The 25,600-nt window shown below is 41.6% G+C and overlaps 1 protein-coding gene across 1 annotated transcript; it reads left to right on the top strand.

Annotated features, from left to right (window-relative positions):
• The first annotated feature begins 1,168 nt into the window (after positions 1–1,168).
• Positions 1,169–25,145, top strand: plxnc1 (plexin C1). Its single transcript, XM_084406918.1, has 31 exons — positions 1,169–2,189; positions 2,284–2,409; positions 2,536–2,670; positions 2,784–2,884; positions 3,054–3,162; positions 3,259–3,418; positions 3,530–3,638; positions 3,742–3,835; positions 4,003–4,041; positions 4,450–4,583; positions 4,680–4,859; positions 5,990–6,098; positions 6,596–6,763; positions 6,950–7,111; positions 7,221–7,323; positions 7,404–7,505; positions 8,837–8,940; positions 9,034–9,075; positions 9,182–9,306; positions 10,187–10,385; positions 10,486–10,632; positions 13,932–14,100; positions 14,280–14,380; positions 20,950–21,025; positions 22,047–22,081; positions 22,522–22,617; positions 22,945–23,108; positions 23,258–23,408; positions 23,480–23,620; positions 23,719–23,793; positions 24,106–25,145. The coding sequence occupies exons 1-31, from the start codon at positions 1,281–1,283 to the stop codon at positions 24,208–24,210; spliced, it is 4,470 nt and encodes a 1,489-aa protein (XP_084263044.1). The 5' UTR covers positions 1,169–1,280; the 3' UTR covers positions 24,211–25,145.
• The last annotated feature ends 455 nt before the right edge of the window (positions 25,146–25,600 follow it).

Below are 25,600 nucleotides of genomic sequence, written 5' to 3'. Positions count from 1 at the left end.
CAAAATAAAGATATGTCTTTGTCTTTCGGGTTTGCTCGTATGAGATCGGAAAGAGGAAGTTAGCCCTGTGCTGATAAGCATCTGTAGAAGTAGGCCTATATATTTTCTGTTCTGGTCAGTCGACTCAGACCTTGCTTCTTCGCAACCTTTTCAAAGAGAGATCTCACAACCAAATTTAATTATCTTTAGGCTAAGATATTATACTCAGAGTGTTTTAATTATATTTTACTTGGAAATATTAGAAGTGATTTTAACTGTTCTGATTATTGATGAATTATCAAATGAATTATTTGACTGTCTGCTGTTCAGAAATAAAAATTGGGCTTAATCATCTGACTGGATCTCCTCCCTGCATCAGAATATCATTTATTGCCACTTAGATCTAAGTGGTATGAGTGATTAATAATCAGTCGCCTAACCTGGCGAAACAATATTTATTACATTTTATTGAAATGAGGATTTTAACTGTAACAAGAAGACAGGATGTAACTAGCCTACATTTCTGACAAAATATTGCCATATATATTTATATATGTCTGACTACCATATAAATATTTTTATATATAAGTAACAGTTGTAATCAATCAGTAAGCACACATGTAGTTTTTTTCAGTGGCTCTCTAGCCTACTGTTGAATTACGCCTGTAGATGGAGACAAGTGACTATCGGTTTGTTAATTATGAAGCGCTAACGTCTACAGCAATATCAGCTACTCAATTACACTTGTAGTGTCTAAGTAAATGATGATACTAGTTCACTAAAGATTATTTCCAGTTCAAGGAAATGGAACAAGTAGTGACAATAGATAGAATAGCCTATAGATGTTTCACCAAAATTCATCAAATCTCACAATTTGATCTAAGTGGTAATACATTATATTCTGTTCTGTTCTATTTTATTCTATTCTATTCTAAGTATTAAGCTGTTTTACACCACAAGGGTGCAGCAGTAACCAAAGGATTGCAGAACTTTGAAAATTAAAATATTAAATGTAAAGCTTCCTGTCAATAAAATGAATTCAAGAGAGAGTACACATTTGTTCCTGTCCCGTATATTGTGTAGGATCATGAAAAGTGTTTAATCAGGAAATGGTATAACTTGCGAAACATCTAAATGTCGCAATCAGGGCTACAGATTTGTTGGCGTGTTGCGCGGAAGTCATCGGGCATCTTCAGAGCCGCTGCTTTCACTTCTATCCACTTCAGCCGTGGGCGCATCTGAGCGCAGTTGATCTCTGTGACAAGATCTCGAAACTTCAGCTGATCTCTCAGATAGGCAAGATGAGAGGATACTTACTTGGAATACTTGTGGTCCTACATTTGAAACATTGCATTTGCGGTAATGTGGTGAACTTTGATGGAGACATCAAGGACTTTGTAGTTGGTAAAAGTAAGTTGTTCGTTCTTACTGACCATCGACTACATCAGATGAGACTCGATCTTTCTGAGGAGAAGAGGAAGGACATCACTAATGCCACTCATCAAAATAGAGTCAACATTCTAGTGCCTTTTGACGACAACAACACCCTGATAACCTGTGGGACCTTTAGAGATGGATACTGCGAAGTTCTTGATCTGAATGACATTACAAAGAGTATTTACTATGAAAGTATATCGGTAGGACCGAGACAGAATGAAAAATCTGTTGCGTTCATAGCAGGTCCAAGTACCAGTAGGTACCTTTTGGTTGGGAAAAAGGACGAACCAACAAAACCTCAAGATCCGTATCCTGTTGTTAAATTGTGGAACACTTTACAGTCTCAAATTAGTGGGATTTTCAACTACATAGAAGAAGCATCAACCCCCTTCATCCAGAGCACCGCTAGAGATGTGGAGTTTGTTGACGGATTCCAGAGAGTTTCTCCCTCAGAGTCCTACTTATTTCTCAACACAAAGACTGACTCGGAGAGGAAAGTGCACGTCCTGCGGATGGACAGCAATAAAAGAAAAAAGTCAGACATCTTTAAATCCCTACAGGCTGCAACGATAGAGTGCTGCAATGATAAAGCTCGTCCAGTGCTCGTCTCCTCCACCGTTATTCCCTCAGGGAACCGTGTTATTTGGGCAGGAGTGTTCAGTGCGCAGAATCAGCAGGATCCGGAGAACACCGCGCTGGCTCTGTACGACATCAGTACAATTCGAGGCAAAGTGAAGGGTTTCTGCTCTTTTGGTGAAAAATGTGATTCTGAGGTTAGAAAATCAGCATTATGTAGAATATGTTGCATGAGAAAACTTAATTTCACTATTCACCAAAGTCATAATATTTTTGTTCTTTGTGTTGCAGAGTGGTAGTAACCTTCAGCTGCTCTCTGTGGTGTTCAAGTACAGCTCAGTGTCATCAGTGGCAGCAGTTAGAAGAGGATCCTGGATTGTGTTGTTCATAGGAACCAGTGATGGACAACTGATAAAGGTGTCCTTCACCTCTCAATAAGCTTTCATTTCTATATTCCTGTCCTCCATTTAATCTGTTGTTTACCTCTGCATTTGAACTACTATACAATCACAATTTATGATTTGTATTTCTGTTTGTTGTTAGCTGGTTTTGGATGAGAAATTCACACCAGGCTGTCCAATAGTGCTGTACAAATCTGATGATGAACGAGCCGTGCTTCCCAGAATGCACTTTGATCCAGTAGATTTCAAATATATCTACATCGCTTTGAGGAAAGAGGTAAGGTTTAGAAATGTGCAATTAACAAACAAACCATTGGCAGTATGTCTGTACTCATCTGTGTTACATTGAATCATCATCCTTGTCTCTTTCTGCTCATGTTTTTGATGTAGCTCAGAAGAGTGTCTGTGGTTCAGTGTGATAAATACAGATCTCTGAAAGACTGCAGAGCTGCTCTGGATCCTCTCTGCGGCTGGTGTGTGAACACACAGAGGTCAGCCTACCTTTATCACATGTGACTTTTCACACATCACACATATCTGCTTATCATCACTTAAAATGGTTCCTTGTAGAACAGTCTTTTAAGTTCTTATCATGTATATGGACATGGTGAGCAGTGCAAACAGATCTGTACGTGATATATTGATGATGTTTTTATCTAGATGTTCTACTCAAGATGAATGCTCAAATACTTCATGGGTGTCCATCCCAAAAAACTCTCTTAAGACACAGCTGCTTTCTTTTCAGATGACAGAGAATTCTTCTAGAAAGGTAGAGAGTCAGAATCTGAAAGTATTTATCATAATTTAGGGAATATATTTAATAAATCATTTATATGACTACCAAACATTGCCCTCTCCTACACAGATTACGCTACATCTAGCCTTGAGTCTGGAGAGCACAGGAAATCCCGCTTTCTCATGTTCCTTCACCACAGGAAGTGTGAATCTGTGTGACGGGTCTGATCTGACTGCGGTTTTCCCAAACTGCTCCTGTAGGTTTCCTGAACACATACTTTATACTGGAGGTTAGTTTTCTATTAAGGAAGTTGTATGTGCGCTATTATACAGTACATTTTTGTAGTCAGAATATGATTTTTTTTTTTTAGAACCATAAACATTTTTGATAATCTATTCAGTTTCAGAAGTCTCTGCTACGGTTACCATTAAGGATCAGAAGATCACAGAGACACTGACACTGAGGAACTGCTCCAGTATCACAGAAAACACAAATGCTTCTTATACACAGTGAGAAAATGAAATTCAGTGTGAAAAATTGCATAGTACAGAAATGATAACGCAGAGCTTTATAGATTATATTAATACATCATATCATGAATCATGAATGCAGGTGTGTGCAGTGTGTCTCATCTGGGTGTCAGTGGTCCTCTTCCTCTCAGCGTTGTGATTGGACACATGGAACTGGACCGCAGTTACTCATACAGGTGAGACATGCTTCATTATACGTACTGGGAAATATGTATACGTAACCTTTATAAAGATTCAGTATGATATTAATTCATTGGTAATAGCTTAAATATCATTGTGTCGACTGAAGAAAACTCAGGAAGTAAATGAACCGCTCAGTTCTCTCTCTTTTTCTACTTTTTAGGATGCATGTAAAGATCTACTCTCTGAGATTATCTACAGAGTAAGTGTCATACTATTATGAACCCAACTTCACAGAATAGGGATGTTGTTTTTTCAGTTTGTTCCTATTTCAAATAGATGTGACTTTACAAGAGACTGAGGATTTTGTTTAATTTTTGTGGAACTATTTGCTTTTAAAATTCTTTTAAAACAAAAGTTGCTTTGTTCTATATAATATAAGCAATAAATGATTTATCACAATCATTATGCTTTTAAATAAATAAAATATTATATACCATATTTACAATTATATTTTATTACTGCACATTATTATTATTATAATTTATAAAATGTATGTAATAAAATTTACATTTATTTCTGTTGTTTATTAAATAATGCTTTGGGTCATATATTAAGTGGATATGGATTTTTTCTTTCTTTACTGAGTGTAACATTTTGTGTCCTGCAGAAGCCAGAGATTCTCTCTCTGGAGCCCAACAAGGTTTCTTTCCATGGCAGAAACAACGTTTCACTAAGAGGAAGGAACTTGGAATCTGTCATTAAAATCCATATTCAAGGGGATCTAGAGTGTATTCCTAAAGAGTGAGATTATGTGTGTTTGTGTTTAGTCGTATTTATGAAGGTGTGTAGATTGAGATAAATGATATTGTATATCTGTGCATGAATGTTTCCCCTCAGATCTCCAGTGTTTGATCGCTCCAGTGACACTTTAAGGTTCAACATTCCTCCCAGTGGAACTAAAGGAACAGTGAAAGTGTGTGTTGTTACTCCTGACGACCGTTGTCATGGTAACAGTATCATCACTTACAGTTCCCAGCCCAGCTGCACAGGAATACAGCCCACAGTCTCCTGGAGGAGGTAAGAGCTTTCACACCACTGGCAGATCAGCTTCCATATCCCATCAGTGCCTTGAGATGAAAACTGCACATTTTGAATACAATGCCTTGGTAATCTAATGACATATGCAATGAAATATGCAAGAATGCTGTTTATATGGAAAACTAAGGTTTGCAAAGTAATAATCTGCTGAGATACTGTGGGAAAACACATTTATGTGAGATTGAAATAAATGAAATCAGAAGTTAGAGTCAAGTAATTTCCTGTATGTTTCATAAATCTGAGAGCTGCAGTTTACTGACTCACATGTGACCTTAGACTAGTATTGTTTAAATGTTTAGAGGTTCAGAAAGAACAACCTGCTTGCTGACAGCAAGACCGTTCTTAATATTCTGTATTACTGGCTGAAATGGTTAAAGGGGTGGTATAATTCCCTTTTCACACAATGTAAAATAATTCTTTGATGTCCACAGAGTGTGTATATGAAGTTTTAGCTCAAAATACCCCAAATATATTTTTATATAGCATGTTAAAATTGTCACTTTTTGAGGGTTAACAAAAATGCACCGTTTTTGTGTCTGTCCCTTTAAATGCAAATGAACTACTGCTTCTGTCACAGAGGGCGGAGCTACAACAGCACATGTCCTTTTACCTCACACAGACATGCACTGAAAATGTCAAAACTTTTAGCCTTTTTTGTTCAATCCGGAATCAGACAATAATGGAGAGACTCAAGAACAACATGTAGAAAGGTTCATTTCTGAATGGTTAGTTGAAGAATTTATGTAGCTGATGTGGAGCTAACTATCTTCTAGTCATTGATTATCATATTCTGTCATGATAATCTATAAATCGGGTTCCCGGGGGCGGGGTTTATGTAAAATCTAGGGTTAGTGATGTCACTAATCCAGGAGGAATGTCGTGTAGTCCCTTCTAGCCTTTTGTTGTAGTCCTTAAAAAGCGATTTCTTTAAAAGCAAATATCTTCCTTTGCTTTGAACTTTGAGCATTGGAACTTTGCAGATGTTGTTTATGCTCAAACAGCAGCATTATAAACTAACTAAAGTTAGAAAAGTGAAATCATAATCAACCACCCCTTTAATATCTCTATTATAAATATTTTAATATATATTTTAATATCTCTTCATTCAGTGGTGGAAGGAAGATTGATGTTCAGGGGAGCAATATGGAATCTGTGGAATCAGTTATTGTCCATCCCTCTAATAAAGAGCTTCAAACACAATACAGCAGAAGCTCAGGGGTAAGACATGTGTTTATTACTCCTGCAATAACTCACAGCACTTTATCTGATACACAGAGGTCAGCTATTTATAAGTTCAGTGAGTCTTCAAACAGCCCAGATTCACACATGTACTGCATGAGGTCTTATTTAGAAAGAAATGTCATTTATCTGCTCATATAATTGTTAAAAGCACTTCAGTGACTCTAAATATGTAATTGATTATTTTAAAGGGGTTACTTTTATTTTAAGGCTGTGGATTATCCCTCACTCACAAACGTGTATGTGTGTGTGTGTGTGTGTATAAAGTCTTGAACTATATATATATATATATATATATATATATTTACTAAATCTTTTTGAATTTTAAAATTGCTTGTCAGTTACCACCCATAACATGAAAATAATTAGCAGTTTGTCTGTGTCAGCTCATGCAATTTTATTGTGTTTTATTGCTTCACGGAGCTTCATGTGTCACCTGTATTGGAGTCATATCTTCATTGTCTCTCTTTTCTCAGAATATATGGTTTCTTTCCCCCTGTTATGATGGCAGTGGACAGTTAAACTTGTCAATGAAAGTTGGACACTCCACTGTGGACTGTGAGTATTTGTCCTACAAGCCTGATCCAGAATTCACTGGATTCACCACCTTACAGGTGGCCAACGACCTACTGGTCAACATTAAGGTGAGTTCAGCATTACAGTGAGTTTAAGATCAATGTACAGTCTGCATGTTTTGGCACGCATGCCTATTTTTTCCAGGCCCTGTTCTTAAAAACTCTGAGAAAATATATTATTTTGAGCAGTCAGTGTTTTTGCACATCAGCATGTGAATCTCACAACCTCCACACTCTTCTACATCTCTTTCTCAGAAAAAGGAAGATGCATTGAATTTGAGTATGAGTGAGGTGAATGTGACGGGTCTACAGGGAGATAAGCAGTATCAGTGTGTTTTGGAGAAGATTGAGTCCAATGACGTCATCTGTAAGATTAAAGGAGAACCAGGACCCGTCACATCAGTGGACTCACTCATTGTGAGTCTAAATAATAAATATTAAATAAACATGTCTTTATGCAACATTTCTTGTTAATTAATGTCTATTTAAAATACAAAAATCTCCTTTATTTTACTATAATTTTCAGATTAATGTTGGCAATTTGAATAAAACCCTTGAGCCTCAAAGTCCTTTGATGTACTACATCCTTGTCGCAGCCTCGATTTTGCTCATAGTTCTAGCTGTTGTTGGTAAGTGATTTCAGCTTTACGTCACATATTTTAACATTTGTCCTGCAGGGATTAATATGTGGTTTCGCACATCTGTCTAGGTGGAGTCATTGCTCACCGTAAGAGCCAGAGAAGAATGAATGAGAAAATGAACAAACAACTGGAAATGCTGGAAAGCAACATCAGAAGGGATATACGACAAGGTCGGTCATTTTTGAAATGCTGGTCTTTGTTGTGTGGTGTTTGTAAAGGCAAGTGTCATTGTTTCTATTGCTCATATTGAAGGTTAGTGATTTGCGCAAACAACTAAATCCTAAATACTGTATTAAACTTAGGTAAATAACTCGTCCTGCACCTTTGTGCTACGGACACAAATTATATGAATTGGTTAAAACATAAAATTTGTGAATAAATCACCATTTCCATACCTTGTGTTATCTGTAATAAAATGGAAGGATCATCTCTGCTCGTACTTGGAAAATCTGCGCATTTTGTTCGATCAAGAATCTTTTTCAAAAAGGATGTTTAAGAATGTTCGGACCTCCATCCGAACATACCTCTCGCTCTCCTCCATTTTTCTGATCACATGATCTGTTGAGGTAAAGTCACAAGACATTTTTTGTTGCGCATCAAGAAATGTATTCGATAAATGTGTCTCCTTCATAGTTTATGTGTTTTCTTATCAGATAAAAAATGATCTGCTTTAATGGTTTTAATGCGCATTTTTAGATTTATGTGCTTCTTGGTGTTTCCATCCTGCGATTTTTTGTTGTTGTATGCAACATCCCAAAATTTGCATAAGAATAGGTGGATGGAATCATGGCTATACAGACTTTGAGTGTTTTTTTGTTTTTTTTTAGCTGACGAGTAGCAACCTCATAGCAACACCTGGGCAACTTTGCAGACAATTTTTGCAGGAAAACACCAATTGTTGCTTGCTGTTCTGCTGAAAACATAAAATGTTAAATCCTTCAGTGCTCATATTGTTGCCATGTTACTTACTGTTTGATGTCTAGTTGTGTGTGATTACCATAGATATCATATAATAAAGGCTAGTTGTCTCGTCCACGCTGCTGGCCAATGGAGGTCGACGTCCGCACATGGCGGCCATCTTGCCACAGGGAGCTCGCTCACTCGTAACATTGTGTTTTAATGGTGCATGTACTTTTAAATAACCATAACTTGCAAAAATTTCTACCGATTTTCAAACGGGTGTGTTTGTTATAAACGTCAGAGATGTAGTTATGACACTGCAATGCATACATATGAATAATTATAACAATGGACTTCCATATGAAAGAATTATAGCCACGTTAATAACGTTTGTAAGAAACCAAACCGTTTGTAAATCCGTCAAGATTTCAGCGAGTAAAGAGGATTTGTGTGCGTGCTGATCACTCACCTTAATTCACAGCTTCCATGTGACAAGATGGCCGCCGGTGATGCCGTTCGAGACTCCGCCTTAAGACATCTAGCCTTATATGGATATCTATGGTGATTACGTCATACATTTATTTTTGTTTGTTTTTGACAGGCTTTGTTGACTTGCAAACAGAAAAATCCGACTTGATTGATAATGTTGGAGCCATACCTTTCCTGGATTACAAGCACTTTGCCTTAAAAATCTTCTTTCCTGAGGTTTGAGAGCTTTATTACTTTTTGATGCATATTTTATTGTAGATTTACCATATGTGTTTGTTTGTTTAATATATATTTTCTTATTTTCTCGAGGCTGGTCCTCTGTCAGAAGTCATGATCAGAGACATTGGAGAGGTAAAATGCTACAGTATATTTAGCAGTAGGCCTATATGAAGTATAAACATATCACACTGTAAAAATAAATGATTTAACTATTACTCTGTCATTTTTTTATGGTCAGGACTCTGTTCAGACAACTGTTGATGAAAAATGTGAGGCTTTTGCTGTGCTGATCAGAGATAAGCAGTTTCTCAGTTGTTTTGTGCATGCATTAGAGGAACAGAAAAACTTCAATATAAAAGACAAGTGAGTCGAAGATGCTTTGAAAACATTTCCGCCTCTGTTTGAATATGGCTTGTTTAACTTGGTCACCCGTCCTTATGGCTATTTTGAGGCCCTGCTTTGGTTTCCGTTGCTTGGAAGTGTAAACAGAGATAATGTTTTGTGGCATTATATTATACAAATAGCACTTCGTCTTCCGTGAGGGAACTCAGAAGTGTCTTTTAAAATGACCATCACACTGAAACAATGCAATGTTAGTTGATGTTTCAATGCATAGACTTCGTCTGACCAGCACACATCCAGCAAGTGTTGTTTTATCAAATTGCTTCACAACAACATCTCATAAAGCCTTGAAATGGAGACATTCCATCTTATCTCTTATTCATGAAGACAAATATTCCACGAAAGCCCACAATCATAAGATTAAATTACAATAGTAAGCATCACAAGAGTGAGGGAACTCATAAGTAATATTAAATATAAAAATGTATGACATAAATGGTATAGATGGTCAAATGATGAATAATACAAATGAATAAATATATATGATATAAAAAATTAAATGATAATAAAGCAAAATTAAGAAAATAAAAAAATGGTTGCTCTCTTGAAAGACACACAGGTTGCTACTGAAACCTCAAATTAGATCCTAAGGTTTTGCATAAAAGCATCAATATTAGAAAAAAATATTAAAAGCATATTAAGGCAAATAATTGCAATACACATTGGCTTGATTGTTTTGCATAATATATAGCACTTTATAATATTAATATAAAGTTAAAAAAACGACTGATCTCTTTCACTCAGTCTGTCTTTGACCCTGTATCTACTTGTCTTTTTCTCTTTTTTTATACCTTGTGTTTTTGTTCCTTTCTATCTCTCTTTCTATTCCTCTCTCTCTCAGATGTACAGTGGCGTCTCTGTTGACTCTGGCCCTCCATGGAGACCTGCTTTATCTCACAGAGGTAATGGAGGACCTTCTGCAGAATCTGATGGACCAGTCCAGTAATGCAAATCCAAAACTTCTCCTGCGCCGCACAGAGTCCATAGTGGAGAAGCTTCTTACCAACTGGATGTCCATCTGTCTGTATGGCTTCCTCAGGGTCCGTCCATACATCCACTTTAAAGTAAAGTGCATATTATCATTCACTACTCGTGTGTACTCACATGTTTATGCACAAAATGTGTGTGTTTCGTCCATAGGAATCAGTAGGACAGCCTCTCTTTCTATTGGTGTCAGCTCTGACTCAGCAGATCTCTAAAGGGCCGGTGGATTCAGTGACGGAGAAAGCTCTGTACACCCTTAGCGAGGACTGGCTTCTCTGCCAAGCGCAGGACTTTGATGCCCTGGTCAGTATTTTCTTCTCTTACGGTCAATTATATACAAACGAGAAACTGTTCACAAAATTAAACAGTTATGGAAAGTACTAACCTCAAAAATACTGTAACAAGCCACATTGACGTTTAAGTAGTTCCCCCTTTTAATTAATTAAAAAGAAACACCAAATATGTCCCTTCCCAAATGATATATTATATACACTACAGGTCAAAAGTTTGGGGCTGGTCATTTTGTTTTGAAGTCTGTTAATCTCACCAACCAAGACTGATTTATTTCAGATATTTTGTCTATTGAGTTTATTACTAGCTGTGTACATTTTAAACCTCTTGAGTTTGCTTATAAACTGTCCGTCACCAAGACATCCTGTAACTTCCTGCAACTTCTCTTTGTTGTGCAATATTTCTTGCATAAGTGCTTCGGGCATCATTTCCCGACTGTTGTGTTGCTTTCCTACGTGTGGACTTGTTACACTTTGTATTAAAGGGATAGTTCACCCAAAAATGAAAATTCTATCATTGTTCACTCACCCTCAAGTTGTTCCAAACCTGTATGAGTTTCTTTGTTCTGCTGAACACAAAGGAAGATATTTGGAAGAAAGTTTGTAACCAAACAGATCTCGGTCCCCATTGACTACCATAGTATATTTTTTTCCTACTATGGAAGTCAATGGGGACTGAGATCTGTTGATTACAAACATTCTTCCAAATATCTTCCTTTGTGTTCAGCAGAACAAAGAAACTCATACAGGTTTGGAACAACTTGAGGGTGAGTAAATGATGACAGAATTTTCATTTTTGGGTGAACTATCCCTTTAATTGTTTATGCGGGCCATAGGGATTTTTATTACAGCATGTATTTGGTTCCTGACATTTTCTGTTCCTGATTCTTTTCTGACCTGTGATTCTCATATTGACTGTGGTTGGGTGGTTGTTGTCTAGCAGCTCATAAACACTTGAGTAAGCAAGAAAAGAGGTACGATTTATGACAGTATGCAGACAGAATCATGTGACCAGGCCATCTTCCCCTAGAAACCACCAGCAGCCTCTCATTGTTAGACTTGTGAGAACCATTGTGCTTCTGCATTTTGCCATCTGCAAAGGATATCAGTTTTGCACAAGTCTTCCTTTGACAAAACCGGACTGTACCTGTATTGCCAAGCAAGAAACTTGCATTCCTCCAAAGGAACATATTTGTATAAGAATATGGTCTAACTTGAAATTGTATTCTTCCCCTTTATTAAAGTGAAAACTACGGAAGTCTTTTTTTTTTAAAAAAAAGAAGAAGTCTTTAAACGGCATCAGAGCCGGGAATCTTATGCAACAGTGCATTTTCACTAGGTCCTAAAAAGTTCATGCCATAAGTAATTCATTTTAGGTTGATACTGCATTTTTATTTTATTTTTTACTTTAAACTGACTTTTTAAAAAGATACATATTAGGTCTAATCATTTAACTTATTTCCCTGTATTGACCATAATAGTTGATTCATGTACTGAAAGGGTCTTTATACCTGATCTATCATATATATAAACAATTAGTCTGGCAGTTTAAAGGTTTTGATCTACCTCCCATAAAAAAATAACTGAACACCCTCTAAAATAGGCTAATAAATATGTGCCAAGTATATAAAAGAAGACATAATGTGTATAAATAAGGTTTTGTTTTACTGGAGCTTATTGAATATTGTGAGTACAGCTCCAGTGATATGAAAGATGTTGACTTTAAAGGGACTGTGTGTAGGAATTTCTCCCATCTAGCGGTGAAATTGTATTTTGCATTCAAACGAATAATGCTCTCCAGCGCCTCGCTTTTTCAAATGCGCGTTGCATCTACAGTAGCCGTTATGTACCAAAAAGCTATGACAGGATGTCTTATAATAGCACTTCGAGTTTTCCTTCAGGTGAACAGGTTTGTTATTTAAAACAAACTGAAACTTGAAAAGAATGTTACAGTATGAATTACTGACTGTGAAAAACATTAACTATGGTAATTAGTAGTAATGCCTTCTTTACTTGTTATATTTTTTTAAGTACGTGCATTGTTAGATATCATCATCATCATCAGCGCCTTCTCTAACGTTACTTTACTCAATAGCTGCTATTCATCAAAGAGCCTGTTTAACTTTTAACTATAAATGTTCTACTGTCTATATAATAAAGTACACAACCAAGCAATGAAAAAAAAGCTTGTAATTAAGACCGTAACATTGACTTACCTGTCGAGATAGCAGGCAACTTCAGCGTCTCTTTTGAAAGCTTTCTCCTGCATTAGCTCTCCCGACATTATTGTACTCTCCGGTCACGTTTCCTTTTACGGTCTATTTTGGACTTTTTCGACGACGAGGACTCCTGATCCTGTGACTCAGCAAATGTATGAATGAACGGTGTATAAATAACCTTGCAGTGCATCCTTTTAAACTTGCCGGGGCAGTGACAAGCGTCTCTCACTGCTCTGCTCCTCCGCTTCTGCTGGTTTCAGTCACGTGACGCTGGCTCTGAACGAAAACGTGCTGTGGAAACGCGTGGGCCTAGTACTTTTTGTCCCTCTCTGCTATTATAGTTTTTCAAGATGGCGGAACTACATGGAAGCCTCCGTTGACCTACCCGTCCCATGTATATAAAGATAATAAATTCTTCGTTTACGAGGATTAGTCTGATCATTGGCAGAGGTATTTGTACAACATTGAGGACATATTTATGAATAAAAATATTGATTTTAGATAATAAAATACCTAAAAAGCTACACATTGTCCCTTTAAAAACATTTTCCAGTGTCATTTTTTAATTGTAACATGTATAGTTAGTTTTGGTTTTGTGTTCAGTTCCTGTTTGCCTGTGTTTCCTGTCTGGTTTGTCTCCATGGTCAAACATTTAGTTATGCAGATCTCTGTGTGGAAATAAGCCCTCAAATCATTCTGTTCTTTGTTCCATATTGTCAATGTTTGTGCAAAGTGATTGTGACGCTAAATGTCCTTTGTGTTCTCTTTGATTATTAAAAGACTGTTTAATTTTGACTTCTCCTTCGTCGCGCTTCGTTAAAATACAAATTCCTTACTACAGCCACAAGCGTGACATTAATATTGCAACAACTTTTTTAATGTTGATTTTTGTCAATATCTTAATTTGAATTTGAACATTGGTGCTTGATTTAACAGATTGTGAAAAAACAAGGGCATATTTTTTTGTTTGTCCCCTAAATTGTTTCCTTCTCTATTAATAAATAAGAACTGTCACAATGTTTATGTGCAACATATATAATTGGTAGTTCTTTATAGTCACTAAATCATTTTGTTCATGTTTTCGCCCCTGTAGAAACTGAAGGTGGTGTTTGCTGTGGGGACTGGAGGAGAGGTCAGTGAACCCTTAGAGGTCAACGCACTGACCTGTGACACAATAAAGCAAGTCAAGGAGAAAATATTACAGACCTTCCAGCGCAAGTTTGGTTTCCCCTACACACAGCAGTTCAGGGATATAGAAATTGGTTAGTAGGCTCCCTGTTCATTACTCCTTCAATGTTGATTATCAAAATATTTCATGAAACTTTTCTTAGGTTTAAAGCTTATGGGACCTATTTGTATTGTTAACAAACTGTTGTTTCAGTTGCCACTCGCACTATCCACAGAACCACAGAACTAATTCCTGTTTGTTGTGCTCTTTCAGAATATGAGAAGGAAGGAAAGTTTGTCATGCTACAGGAAGTCGATGAGACCTCAGAGATTCGAGGGCATGTTACCATGTTGAACACTCTAAAACATTATCAGGTGAGTGCATGAGACCCAAAAATGGTGTGAACATCATTTTTGAGAAGAAGTGTACTATATTCTAAGCAATCAGACAACTGATAAAACAAGAAGACCAGAATATCATAAAGGTGAAGTTATTTTTCGTTCCCTTTCGTGGTCACTTCGAGTTACGTCGGATGACGACGAATGGGGTTTCGCTTAGAAAGCCTATCACCTTCGAGTATATAAAACGAGCCAATGGCAATGAAATGCCATGGGTCTGCGGAATTTGCATAGCGTAGGTCCGCCCCCCCCGTGGGGGTATATAAGGAAGTGCGCTGGCAACATGCAGATATGTTTTCGCTTCGGAGCCGAGAGTTATTTCTTCACTCCAAAAGCCAATTCTGAGTTACTCTTTTCCTCATCTTCATCTTCGAGACGAGCAAACTCTCTGGTGTTGGTGTGACGGCGTTTCCAGCGAGTGCACATTACCCTGCTGATCTGATCAGTGATCTGACAGATAGTGTGTTTTCTCCCTGGCCGCTTCAGCATCCGCTGAGTTTTTCCTCTCACAAAAAGAGCTTGCACGCGCCACGTCTTTTTAAAGATGCCTCGCCCGTGCACTTCTGGTTGCGGTCGCAATGTGTCTTCATCTGATGGGCACAATCGCTGCTTTGTGTGTTTGGGCATTGATCACGCTAAAGCAGCGTTTGTGGATGATTCATGTTCCCACTGTGGGAACATGACCATCTCCGTGCTTCGGTCGAGACTCAATGAGCTCACTCGAGTGAGAGTCCCCCCACCCACACCCCGATCTACGGTGTCCCCGAGAGGCGGTACTTCGGCTGGTGTCCGGGGTGACCTGAGGGTGACGGTGTGGAACAAACCGCTGACTCGTCCACGGTCCACACCCCCCTCTCCAGCGCCGGTACCCGTGAGTGTCCAAACTGAGACCGCTGGTCCCTCTACGGAGGCCCCGCGAATCTCGTTTGGCGCTCCAGAGGAGGATGCAATGTCGATCGCTGCATCACAAGGTGGGCAGGAGTCCTCGGGAAGTGAGGATTCGGCTGTGCTGCCGCCCTCGGGTGTGCCAGCATTGCCTGAGTCTGATCCCGAGATGACGGCCATGCTTTCCCGGGCAGCCGCGGCCATTGGGCTCGAGTGGTCCCCGCCACCCGACCCAGTGCGCTCGCGGTTGGACGATTGGTTTTTGGGTGCGGCCGCTGACCCTCGTCGGCGTCCAACCCCAATACTTTTCTTCCCATATGTGCATGAGGAGGTCACGCGGTCCTGGAAGACACCATTGTCTTCCCGCGATTGTTCGTCGACCTTCTCCGCCTTTCCTCCCCTCGATAAGGCTGCTGCTCGTTCCCCCGGTGGAGCGTTCTGTCGCGATGCAGCTGTGTCCGGCAAGCGCTTCATCGCGTGGCGACCCTAAGCACCCATCCAAAGCCTGTAGATTTTCGTCTACTCTGGTGGCGAAGTCTTACAGAGCGGCGGGACCGGCAGCTGCCTCTTTGCATGCCATGGCCATCTTGCAGGTCTACCAGGCCCAGATGCTCAGGGACATGCACAAGGGCAGGACTGACCCAGGGCTCTTTGATGAGCTGCGTGCCGCCACCGACCTTGCTCTCCGAGCAACGAAGGTGACCGCACGCTCCCTGGGTCAGGTGATGTCCACAGCTGTGGTCCAGGAGAGACACTTCTGGCTGAACCTGGCTGATATGCGGGAGGCCGAGCGGACTCGTCTGCTCGACACCCCCATATCCCAGGCCGGCCTCTTCGGCGGTGCGGTCGAGGATTTCGCCCAACAGCTCTCGACCGCTCAGAAGCAGACTGAGGCGATCAAGCACATTCTGCCCCGACGGCCCGCTGCTGCCTCCACCCAGCCGTCGGCACAGAATCCTCAGCCTGCTCGCCGCCGAGGGCGCCCTCCCGCGGCTCCCACCCCTCCCGCACGGCCCCAGCAGCAGCCTCCACCCGGGCCGCGTCGTTGAGGAAGCCGCAGGAAGGGCTGCTCAGGATTGGCGATCAGTTCTTCCCAGGAGATGGTAGCAGGGCCACTCCTTCCCCCGGTGGAGGGCCGGGGGAGAATCTTTTGTTCTCCACTCCCCGCTGCTCGTCCAACGACGAGCAGTACCCTAATGTGGTTAAAGAAAGAACTGATTCCCCCAATCCTGAGCACACAGAGTTCTCGGATGACAGCACGTGCCGCCCACGGGCCACGCTCCTCTCATCCCCCTCTGTCACCAGACCCCCGCCAGAGCAACCCCCCGTGGGACGCTGGTCCTCCCCTGGCCTCCTCTGGCAGGACGCGGCTAATGACCATGCCCCCGCACAGGGCCGCTATGCCACCCTCGCCTGGGTCATTCCGCCTTGCTGCACCACCGATGGTACGTCTGTGGTTCGTATGACCCCACTGGTGCACTTTCTGGAGGCCTGGTTAGAGCTTCCCAGACTGTCCCGCTGGGTCGCGAGAACCATCAGGCTCGGCTACGCGATTCAGTTCGCGCGGTCTCCTCCCCGCTTCAGGGGAGTCCGCTTCACTGTGGTCGGTGGCAATGCCCCTGTCATGAGAGCGGAGGTCACCACCCTACTGGCGAAGGGTGCGATCGAGGCTGTGCCTCCAGCTGAAATGAAGTCCGGCTTCTACAGCCCTTACTTCATTGTACCGAAGAAATCCGGTGGGTTACGGCCAATCCTCGACCTGTGCGTCTTGAACCACTCCCTTCACAGGCTGCCGTTCAAGATGCTCACGGCCAAACGCATCCTCCAGTGCGTGCGGCCGCAGGATTGGTTTGCAGCGATCGACCTGAAGGACGCCTACTTCCATGTCTCCATCTTACCTCGACACAGACCGTTCCTACGGTTTGCTTTCGAGGGGCAGGCATACCAGTACGCTGTTCTCCCATTCGGGCTAGCCCTGTCTCCTCGCGTCTTCACGAAAGTCGTCGAGGCAGCCCTTTTTCCCCTCCGGGAACACGGGGTTCGCATCTCGATGACTGGCTGATCCTAGCTCACTCTCGAGATCAGGTTTGCGAACACAGGGACCTAGTGCTCCGGCACCTAGCTCGTCTGGGCCTTCGGGTCAACTGGGAGAAAAGCAAACTCTGCCCCGTGCAGAGGATCTCTTTTCTCGGTATGGAGATCGACTCGGTCGCCATGTGCGTGCAGCTTACGAGCGAGCGCGCGCAGTCACTGCTGACTTGACTTCGCCAATTCGAGGACAAGAGTGCGGTTCCACTGAAACTATTTCAGAGGCTCCTGGGGCATATGGCATCCGCAGCTGCAGTAATGCCGCTTGGATTGCTTCATATGAGACCGCTTCAGCTTTGGCTTCGCGATCGAGTCCCGAGGTGGGCATGGCAACACGGCACGCTCCAAGTCCCAGTGACTCCAGCCTGCCGTCAGACCTTCACCCCGTGGTCGAACCTCAGTTTTCTACGGGCCGGAGTGCCCTTAGAACGAGTTTCTCGGCATGTTGTTGTATCAACAGATGCCTCCACCACGGGCTGGGGCACCATGTGCAATGGACATGCTGCCGCGGGCTCCTGGACTTGACCCCAGCGCCTTTGGCATGTCAATTGCCTCGAGTTGCTGGCTGTACGTCTCGCCCTGCACAGCTTCTGTGCGTTGCTCAAGGGTCAGCACGTACTAGTCCGATCAGACAATACCGCGACAGTAGCGTACATCAACCATCAAGGTGGTCTGCGCTCCCGCCGTATGTCGCAACTCGCTCGCCACCTCCTCATATGGAGTCAGAAGCATCTGAGGTCGCTTCAAGCCATTTATATCCTGGGAGACCTGAACCAGGCGGCCGACGAGCTGTCTCGGCTTCGGCCTCTCGCTGGAGAATGGAGACTCCATCCCCAGTCGGTCCAGCTGATTTGGGATCAGTTCGGGGACGCACAGGTAGACCTGTTTGCCTCCCACGACTCGTCCCACTGCGACCTGTATTATTCCCTGACCGAGGGCAGGCTCGGCACGGATGCACTGGCGCACAGCTGGCCGCGGGGCCTACGCAAGTATGCGTTTCCCCCAGTGAGCCTCCTTGCGCAGACTTTGCGCAAGATCAGGGAGGACGAGGAGCAGGTCATTTTGGTTGCCCCGTATTGGCACAACCGGACCTGGTTCTCAGAACTAGTACTCCTCGCGACAGCACCTCCCTGGCCGATTCCCCTGAGGAAGGACCTGCTTTCTCAGGGACGGGGCACCCTTTGGCACCCTCGTCCCAATCTTTGGAACCTCCACGTGTGGCTCCTGGACGGGACGAGGCAGGTTTGAGTACCCTACCACCAGCAGTGGTGGCTACCATCACTTCCGCTACAGCATCGTCCACGAGACATGCCTACGCGTTGAAGTGGAACCTCTTCGTCAACTGGTGTTCTTTTAAACATCAAGAACCCACGAAATGCACGATCAGTGTCGTGCTTTCCTTCCTGCAAGAAGGGTTGGAGCGAAGGCTGTCTCCCTCCACCCTGAAAGTGTATGTTGCCGCCATTGCCGCACATCACGACGCAGTTGATGGTAAGTCTCTGGCAAAGCACAACCTGATCATCAGGTTCCTGAGGGGAGCGAGGAGACTGAATCCTCCTCGCCCTCCCCTCGTACCCTCTTGGGACCTCTCAGTGGTTTTAACTGTCCTGCAGAGTGCTCCCTTTGAGCCTCTGCAATCAGTGGAGCTTAAGTTCCTGTCAATGAAGACAGCGCTCCTGGTTGCATTGGCCTCCATCAAGAGGGTAGGGGACCTGCAGGCATTTTCGGTTGACGAAGCGTGCCTGGAATTCGGGCCGGCTAACTCTCACGTGATCCTGAGACCCCAGCCTGGATATGTGCCCAAGGTTCCTACCACACCCTTTCGAGACCAGGTAGTGAACCTGCAAGCGCTGCCCTTGGAGGAGGCAGACCCAGCCTTGGCACTGCTCTGTCCAGTACGCGCCCTCCGTGCTTACGTAGACAGAACGCGGTGTTTCAGGACCTCAGTCCAGCTCTTTGTCTGTTATGGTGGGAAGCTGAAGGGAAAGGCTCTCTCCAAGCAAAGGTTGTCCCACTGGATAGTGGACACCATTGCTTTGGCATACCAGCAGCAAGGTCGACCATGCCCCCTTGGTGTGACGGCCCACTCCACTCGGAGTGTGGCATCCTCTTGGGCTCTAGCGCATGGCGCCTCGCTAACAGACATCTGCAGAGCTGCAGGCTGGGCGACACCTAACACATTCGCGAGATTCTACAATCTCCGAGTGGAGCCAGTTTCTTCTCATGTACTCGCTTCAACTAGCCGGTACTAGATTCTGCTCAGGTGTCTTCGCTTGCTCGCCATTCCTCTCCACGGACAGGATACGTGCGATATTTTCCTCAGGTGAGCCTAATAAGCCCTGAATCTCCTCCAGCACTGTCGACGTCAACGCCAGAGTTATGCCACCGGCAGCTTGCGCGCTTGGCTAGGTGCCTCCATGTGCATGGTTCCCCCTCTGGGTGACCCCCACATGTGTATTTCCACTGTAAGCCTCTCTGAGCATGTGTCTTTCCCTTGGCAAGCCACCTTGCCACCCCTGGGGTTGAAATATTCCACCTGCGGCTGGACACCCCAGTGATTCTCCATATGCAGCCCCTCGGGGTCATATGTGTATTCCAAGTCCCCCCCTTCGGGTTGGGCATGATTGCATATTTCCTCTGGGATATGCTTCCCAGTGTACCTTGGTATTCCTGTGTTAAGTAGGAGTCCTTCGTCCGTGCCAGTCTCACGACAGGGAGCTCAGACTTACGCAGGGCACTGGAAGACAGCCGAGGTGGCGTGATTAGACTGGGGACCCCATTCGTCGTCATCCGATGTAACTCGGAGTGACCACGAAAGGGAACGTCTCGGTTACGTATGTAACCCTCGTTCCATGAGTAGGGAATGGAGACGTTACGTCTCCCTGCCACTTCTGCTGTACCGCTGGGAACGCCTGAGTTCAGTCTCGGCTCCGAAGCGAAGACATATCTGCATGTTGCCAGCGCACTTCCTTATATACCCCCACATGGGGGCGGACCTACGCTATGTAAATTCCGCAGACCCATGGCGTTTCATTGCCATTGGCTCGTTTTATATACTCAAAGGTGATAGGCTTTCTAAGCGAAACCCCATTCGTCGTCATCCGACGTAACGTCTCCGTTCCCTACTCAGGGAACGAGGGTTACATACGTAACCGAGACGTTCTTCGCTAAGGGGTAAAAAGAAGTTCGAAATACATTTGCAGAGATATACTGTTAGCCAACATCCTGACGTCGTCCAATGTTGGGAGCAGCATTTATACTGTATATGAGCTGCACACTTTTCTATCAATAACAAATGAAACACTCAACAACAATGACAGCAGTGTGAAAACAGCGGTCAAGATATATAAGATCTATCCTGTCTCACACGGTTTTTATTTTCTCAATGGTGGCTGTTGGCTCAATTCGAGACTGACCTTTCACTTGCAAAGCTTGTGTCACAAGGCCAAATAAACCCAGATTAAGCTAAACTGTTGTGTTAACCCATAATACATCCATAGACTACAGCAGCACAGTAGTATTTTCTGATATTTTCAGAGTTTATGTGCTTTTAAATATGTATTTCCATCCAGGTTGGTGATGGAGCATGCATTAAAGTGATCACAACAAGAGTGCATGCCCCATTGAAGTCTCAGAACAGTGTAACGGGTGAGTCACATCCCTTTGAATCATTCCCCAGCTCAACTAAAGCAATGTACAATGTATTGTTGATCTTCACAATTAACACATTTAGGGTGGTTGCATTTTGAGTGTAATCTGTACATGCCTGGTTGACAACTCGTATTAGAAGTTCACTAGAAGCAAACATTCAGCCCACCACAGTACTGTAGCTTTGCAAACACCCAACCACACATTTGAAGCTTGACATCTTCTGGTTTCCATCCACTTTCATGATATGAAAGAGAGCACTGTCAATAGTCTGCTAAGCATCTGTTTTGGTTTTCCACCAAAGAAATTAAGATGGTTTGAAATGACTTCAGGAGGATGAGTAAATAATGAAATTTATAAGAGATCTGAACTGGAACTAAAACTGCTCAGGCAACATTTGCATATGTGCATCTTGTCACATTGAGGCACAAGAATTAAACACGGCCTTGTGTAAAGGAAGTGGTGATATAAGTGTCTAAACTGTGTCTGTTTTTTTTTTTTTTTACCACGTCTTACATCTGTCAGTGTAGTCTCTTATTGACCGCATGTTATTTTTGATAGTGCTTTATAATTACTTTCATTTAGTCACTGGTAAAGATTGTATATGCTTAACAGATCAGTAATTGCTACATTCAAATATGAATATAAATGAATCAATGACATTTGATTTTGGACATATATCAATCTGATGATGATCTGTTCATCATTATATGATGCAATAATGTTTTTTTATATATATAAATCAAGGTCCAACATTTTGAATTGTCTGTATGAACACATGCATTTTTATATCCGATTATGTTTGCATGTGTGTTGCATACTGTATTGTTTGAGGGCAACTGCATTATGCAGGTTTGGTTAGACGTGGGCTTTTCTAGTCTCACTTAAACCCACTGTGCGTCTGTGACCACACCAGAGATTCAATCATTTAACATCAGCCTGTTTAAAGCCCAATGATGCATAAGTGTTGAGCTGACATTGCTTATTATTTTACTAATAATCATGGTGTTTTGTTGCACAGATGATGAGAACTTCTCTATCAAGTACTTCCATATGGTGAGTAGCCATTTAGGGCATTTTTACTTCTGTATAACGTCTGTTTTGTTTGCTCTGTTCTGTTTTCTAATATGTGAAGAAATGACTGCGTTGTGTTTTCATGCATGGGTCCTTGTCAAGGTTCATGAGTTATATAGTTGGCATTTCCATGACACTGCAGTGAAGTGAGCATGGGCGTGTGACACTTGCGGTTTTGCCACCTTCTTCCGGCTCAAATAAGAGGAAGTGCTTTTAAGTGAATCTGAGCATATGAATCTCAGTGCAGTTTGTATTGCTCAAAGATACACCAAGCATTAGCCTCTTCTTATAATGAAACCCATAATAGCTTAAACATTTATATTACAAACACTGTCAGTACACATAATTATATATGCATTAATTATATGCATTGACAATTTCAACAAATAAACTTGGTAACCCGGACGTTTTGTTTGGTCTAGGTCGATCCAGATGTCGAAACAGACCTGAGCAAACATCCTGAGAAAAAAGCTTTAAAATTCAAGGAGATGTACCTCACCAAGCTGCTCTCCACCAAGGTGAGAATAACTGACACATAGAAGCATTTTATTGTATAGATAGACAGACGAACAGATGGATGGACGGACAGACAGAGATATAGACACATGATGGATAGATTGACCAGAAATACCTGACATATTTTTGGTCCCCATGAGGAAAACAGCTTATGTTTTATGAAAATGTAAAAATGCAGAAAGTTTTCTGTGATTGGTAGGTTTAGGGGTAGTGTTAGGGTTAGAGGATGGAATATACAGTTTTGTACAGTATAAAAAAACATTATGTCAATGGAATGTGATCATAAAATATGAAAACTCAACTTAATTTGTTTTTGATGTGTCCACCAGGTGGCAGTCCATTCTTTTGTTGAGACCCTTTTCAAGAGCATCTGGGGACTGCCCAACAGCAGGGCACCATTGGCTGTCAAGTATTTCTTCGACTTCCTGGATGTACAAGGAGAGAGAAAAAAAATCTCAGATCCAGATGTTCTCCACATCTGGAAAACAAACAGGTGCTGGATAACACACCTCCATTGAAGTACACTTTAGCGGAGCTCCACCAATAGCTGCACTGATCGCTGACTATCAAATGCCTCAAATGATTTAAGAACTTTTATATGTTCATGCACAACTGAAAAAGATTTTCTAACCTCCCTATCAGCCTTCCGCTTCGTTTCTGGGTGAATATCCTGAAGAACCCTGACTTTGTGTTCAGTGACATGGTAAAGACGCCTCACCTGGACGGCTGTCTGTCCGTCATCGCTCAGGCTTTCATGGACTCCTTCTCACTAGCTGAGCAACACCTAGACAAGGTAACCACTGAAAACTAACATGGAAAACTGTGAATATCAGAACAATTATTGACTCTCTTATTCTCCTACAGTATTCACCAACCAATAAGCTACTCTATGCCAAAGATATCCCTCAGTACAAACAGGAAGTGAAGTCGTACTACAAGATAGTGAAAGACCAGCCTTCTATCAGCAGCCAAGAGTTGAAATTATTTCTTCAAGATGAGTCAAAGGTACAATTTGTCATACAGGACCTAGAGATTTAATGAAGCATCTTGATGAAAATATGGTGATGAGTAAATGCTTAATGTTAATTTCCCCTTTTCATCAGAAACATCAAAATGAGTTCAATGAATCTGCAGCTCTACGTGAACTCTACAAATACATGATCCGCTACTTCAGTGAGGTACGATTCCTGTGTTATGATCGCTCATCTCATTCGTGCATTCGTGGCAGTTTCACAGAACAGTTTCACAGGATTTTCAGGCATTTCGAAGCCACAAAAATTCTAAAAAGGAAACCTATTTTGCCACTTTAATGAAATGTGACAACACTTTCACATCCTGTTTTAGTTCAGGATGTTAGAAACCTGTTTTGAAAGGAGACTTGATACTGTATTTTCCACTAATCATTTGACGGTTGGGTAGTTCTGGAACGATTAAGGATTCAAAATTGTGTATTAGCATAACTTTTTCTTTTTAATACTCGGTCTCTACAGATTTCTCAGAAGCTGGAACAGTCAGACGCCCCTGCTAGGCTGATAGAGGACATGCACAAAGTTAAGGAGCTTTTTGACAACATGAAACGAAGTGGTTGGAGCTGAAATTGGTATTCACACTGCATCTTGTTTGTTTCTAAGTTGGTCATTAAGACTGCCATCATCATCTGTCGTATATTAGGGAAGACAGATTCACTTCTGTCTATTGAACACTGTAGGGACCAAGCGAATGTAATGTATGTTGATGCACTAGAGTTTTAGAGAAGCACTCTCAGAAAAAAAGGAACAAAAGGTACAAGGTACAAAGGTACAAAAGCTAAAATGTACTATTATGTACACTTAAAGTACTTATATGAACATTTAAGGTACTACTATATACCATTTAGGGGTAAATAAGGTACAAAGATGTACCTTTTCACTTTTGTACCTTAGGGTACTACACCAGTGACAGCTTTGTACCTTTATTTCTGAGTGATCATCGAGCTTATATTGGACTAACACTGAGCTGTCAGTGTTAATGCAAATGAATGCAAATCTTGATGATTAATATGGTGTTTTTTCAGTTTTCTAAATCATGTATTCTTTTACTACAGGATCTGCCTTAATGCATTAATCTGCCAGGTCAAGCATTGTATGTTCCTCCTTTTTAAAATCTTTTGAAAATAGACAAAATAATGTTGTTGTTGTTGTTGTTGTTGTTGTTGTTTTGCCCTGGTTTGACTCTGCACTATACTAATAAAATGTGTGACGTTTTGTAAAGTGATGTATGTTACAAATCTGTATTGTTTTGTCGCCCTCTTTTGGTCACAGTAGTTATTATGTTAAGTTTAGCCTTTAAGCTCCGTCCATTTCGGTACAAGCTATATATGTTTTTTGTTCAGGACACAAAATATGTATTGATTAATTAACATTCAGAAAAATGAAAATATTTAGAAATTATTGAATTATTTTTGGTGTGCGTTTGCCTGTCATCATGGCAAATGGTCAATTCTGTTTACGAGTATGGCATTTCCAATCAATAATAAATAGATTTATTATAACTGTCGTAGTTTGAGTGTTTATTCAGTCATTTTTTCTTTCTTTTTATAAAGAAATTAATACTTTTATTCATCAAGGAATGTGTTAAATTGATAAAAGGTGATAGCAAAGATTTCTGTTGTTAGAAAAGGTTTCTATTTTGAATAAATGCTGTTCTTTTAAACTTTTTGACATCCTGACAAAATTATCAGTTTTTAAAAAATAATTAAGCTGCACAACTGTTTCCATCATTGATAATTACTGAGTATCAAATCAGCATATAAGAATGATTATTGAAGGATCATGTGGAGAAATTATGTTGAAAATTCAGCTTTGCATCACAGAAATATATTTTTTTTTCTGTAGTCCTGATCAAATAAATGCAGACTTCTTTCAAAAACATTAAAAATAGTTACGTTTCAAAACTTTTGACCGGTACTGTAGGTGTATGAATAAGACCACAAAAAGGAAATCTCTT

The sequence above is a fragment of the Rutilus rutilus genome (genome assembly GCF_951802725.1).
Source record: "Rutilus rutilus genome assembly, chromosome: 4".
NCBI classification, from domain to species: domain Eukaryota; kingdom Metazoa; phylum Chordata; class Actinopteri; order Cypriniformes; family Leuciscidae; genus Rutilus; species Rutilus rutilus.
This window is presented reverse-complemented; position numbering and strand designations above follow the sequence as displayed.

Bases quoted from the DNA above. Each gene is read 5' to 3' on its own strand.
- plxnc1 (XM_084406918.1), top strand. From the start codon at position 1,281: ATGAGAGGATACTTACTTGGAATACTTGTGGTCCTACATTTGAAACAT. The intron at 2,190-2,283 runs GTTAGAAAATCA...TTTGTGTTGCAG, and splicing joins GTGAAAAATGTGATTCTGAG to AGTGGTAGTAACCTTCAGCT. The intron at 3,163-3,258 runs GTAGAGAGTCAG...TCTCCTACACAG, and splicing joins CAGAGAATTCTTCTAGAAAG to ATTACGCTACATCTAGCCTT.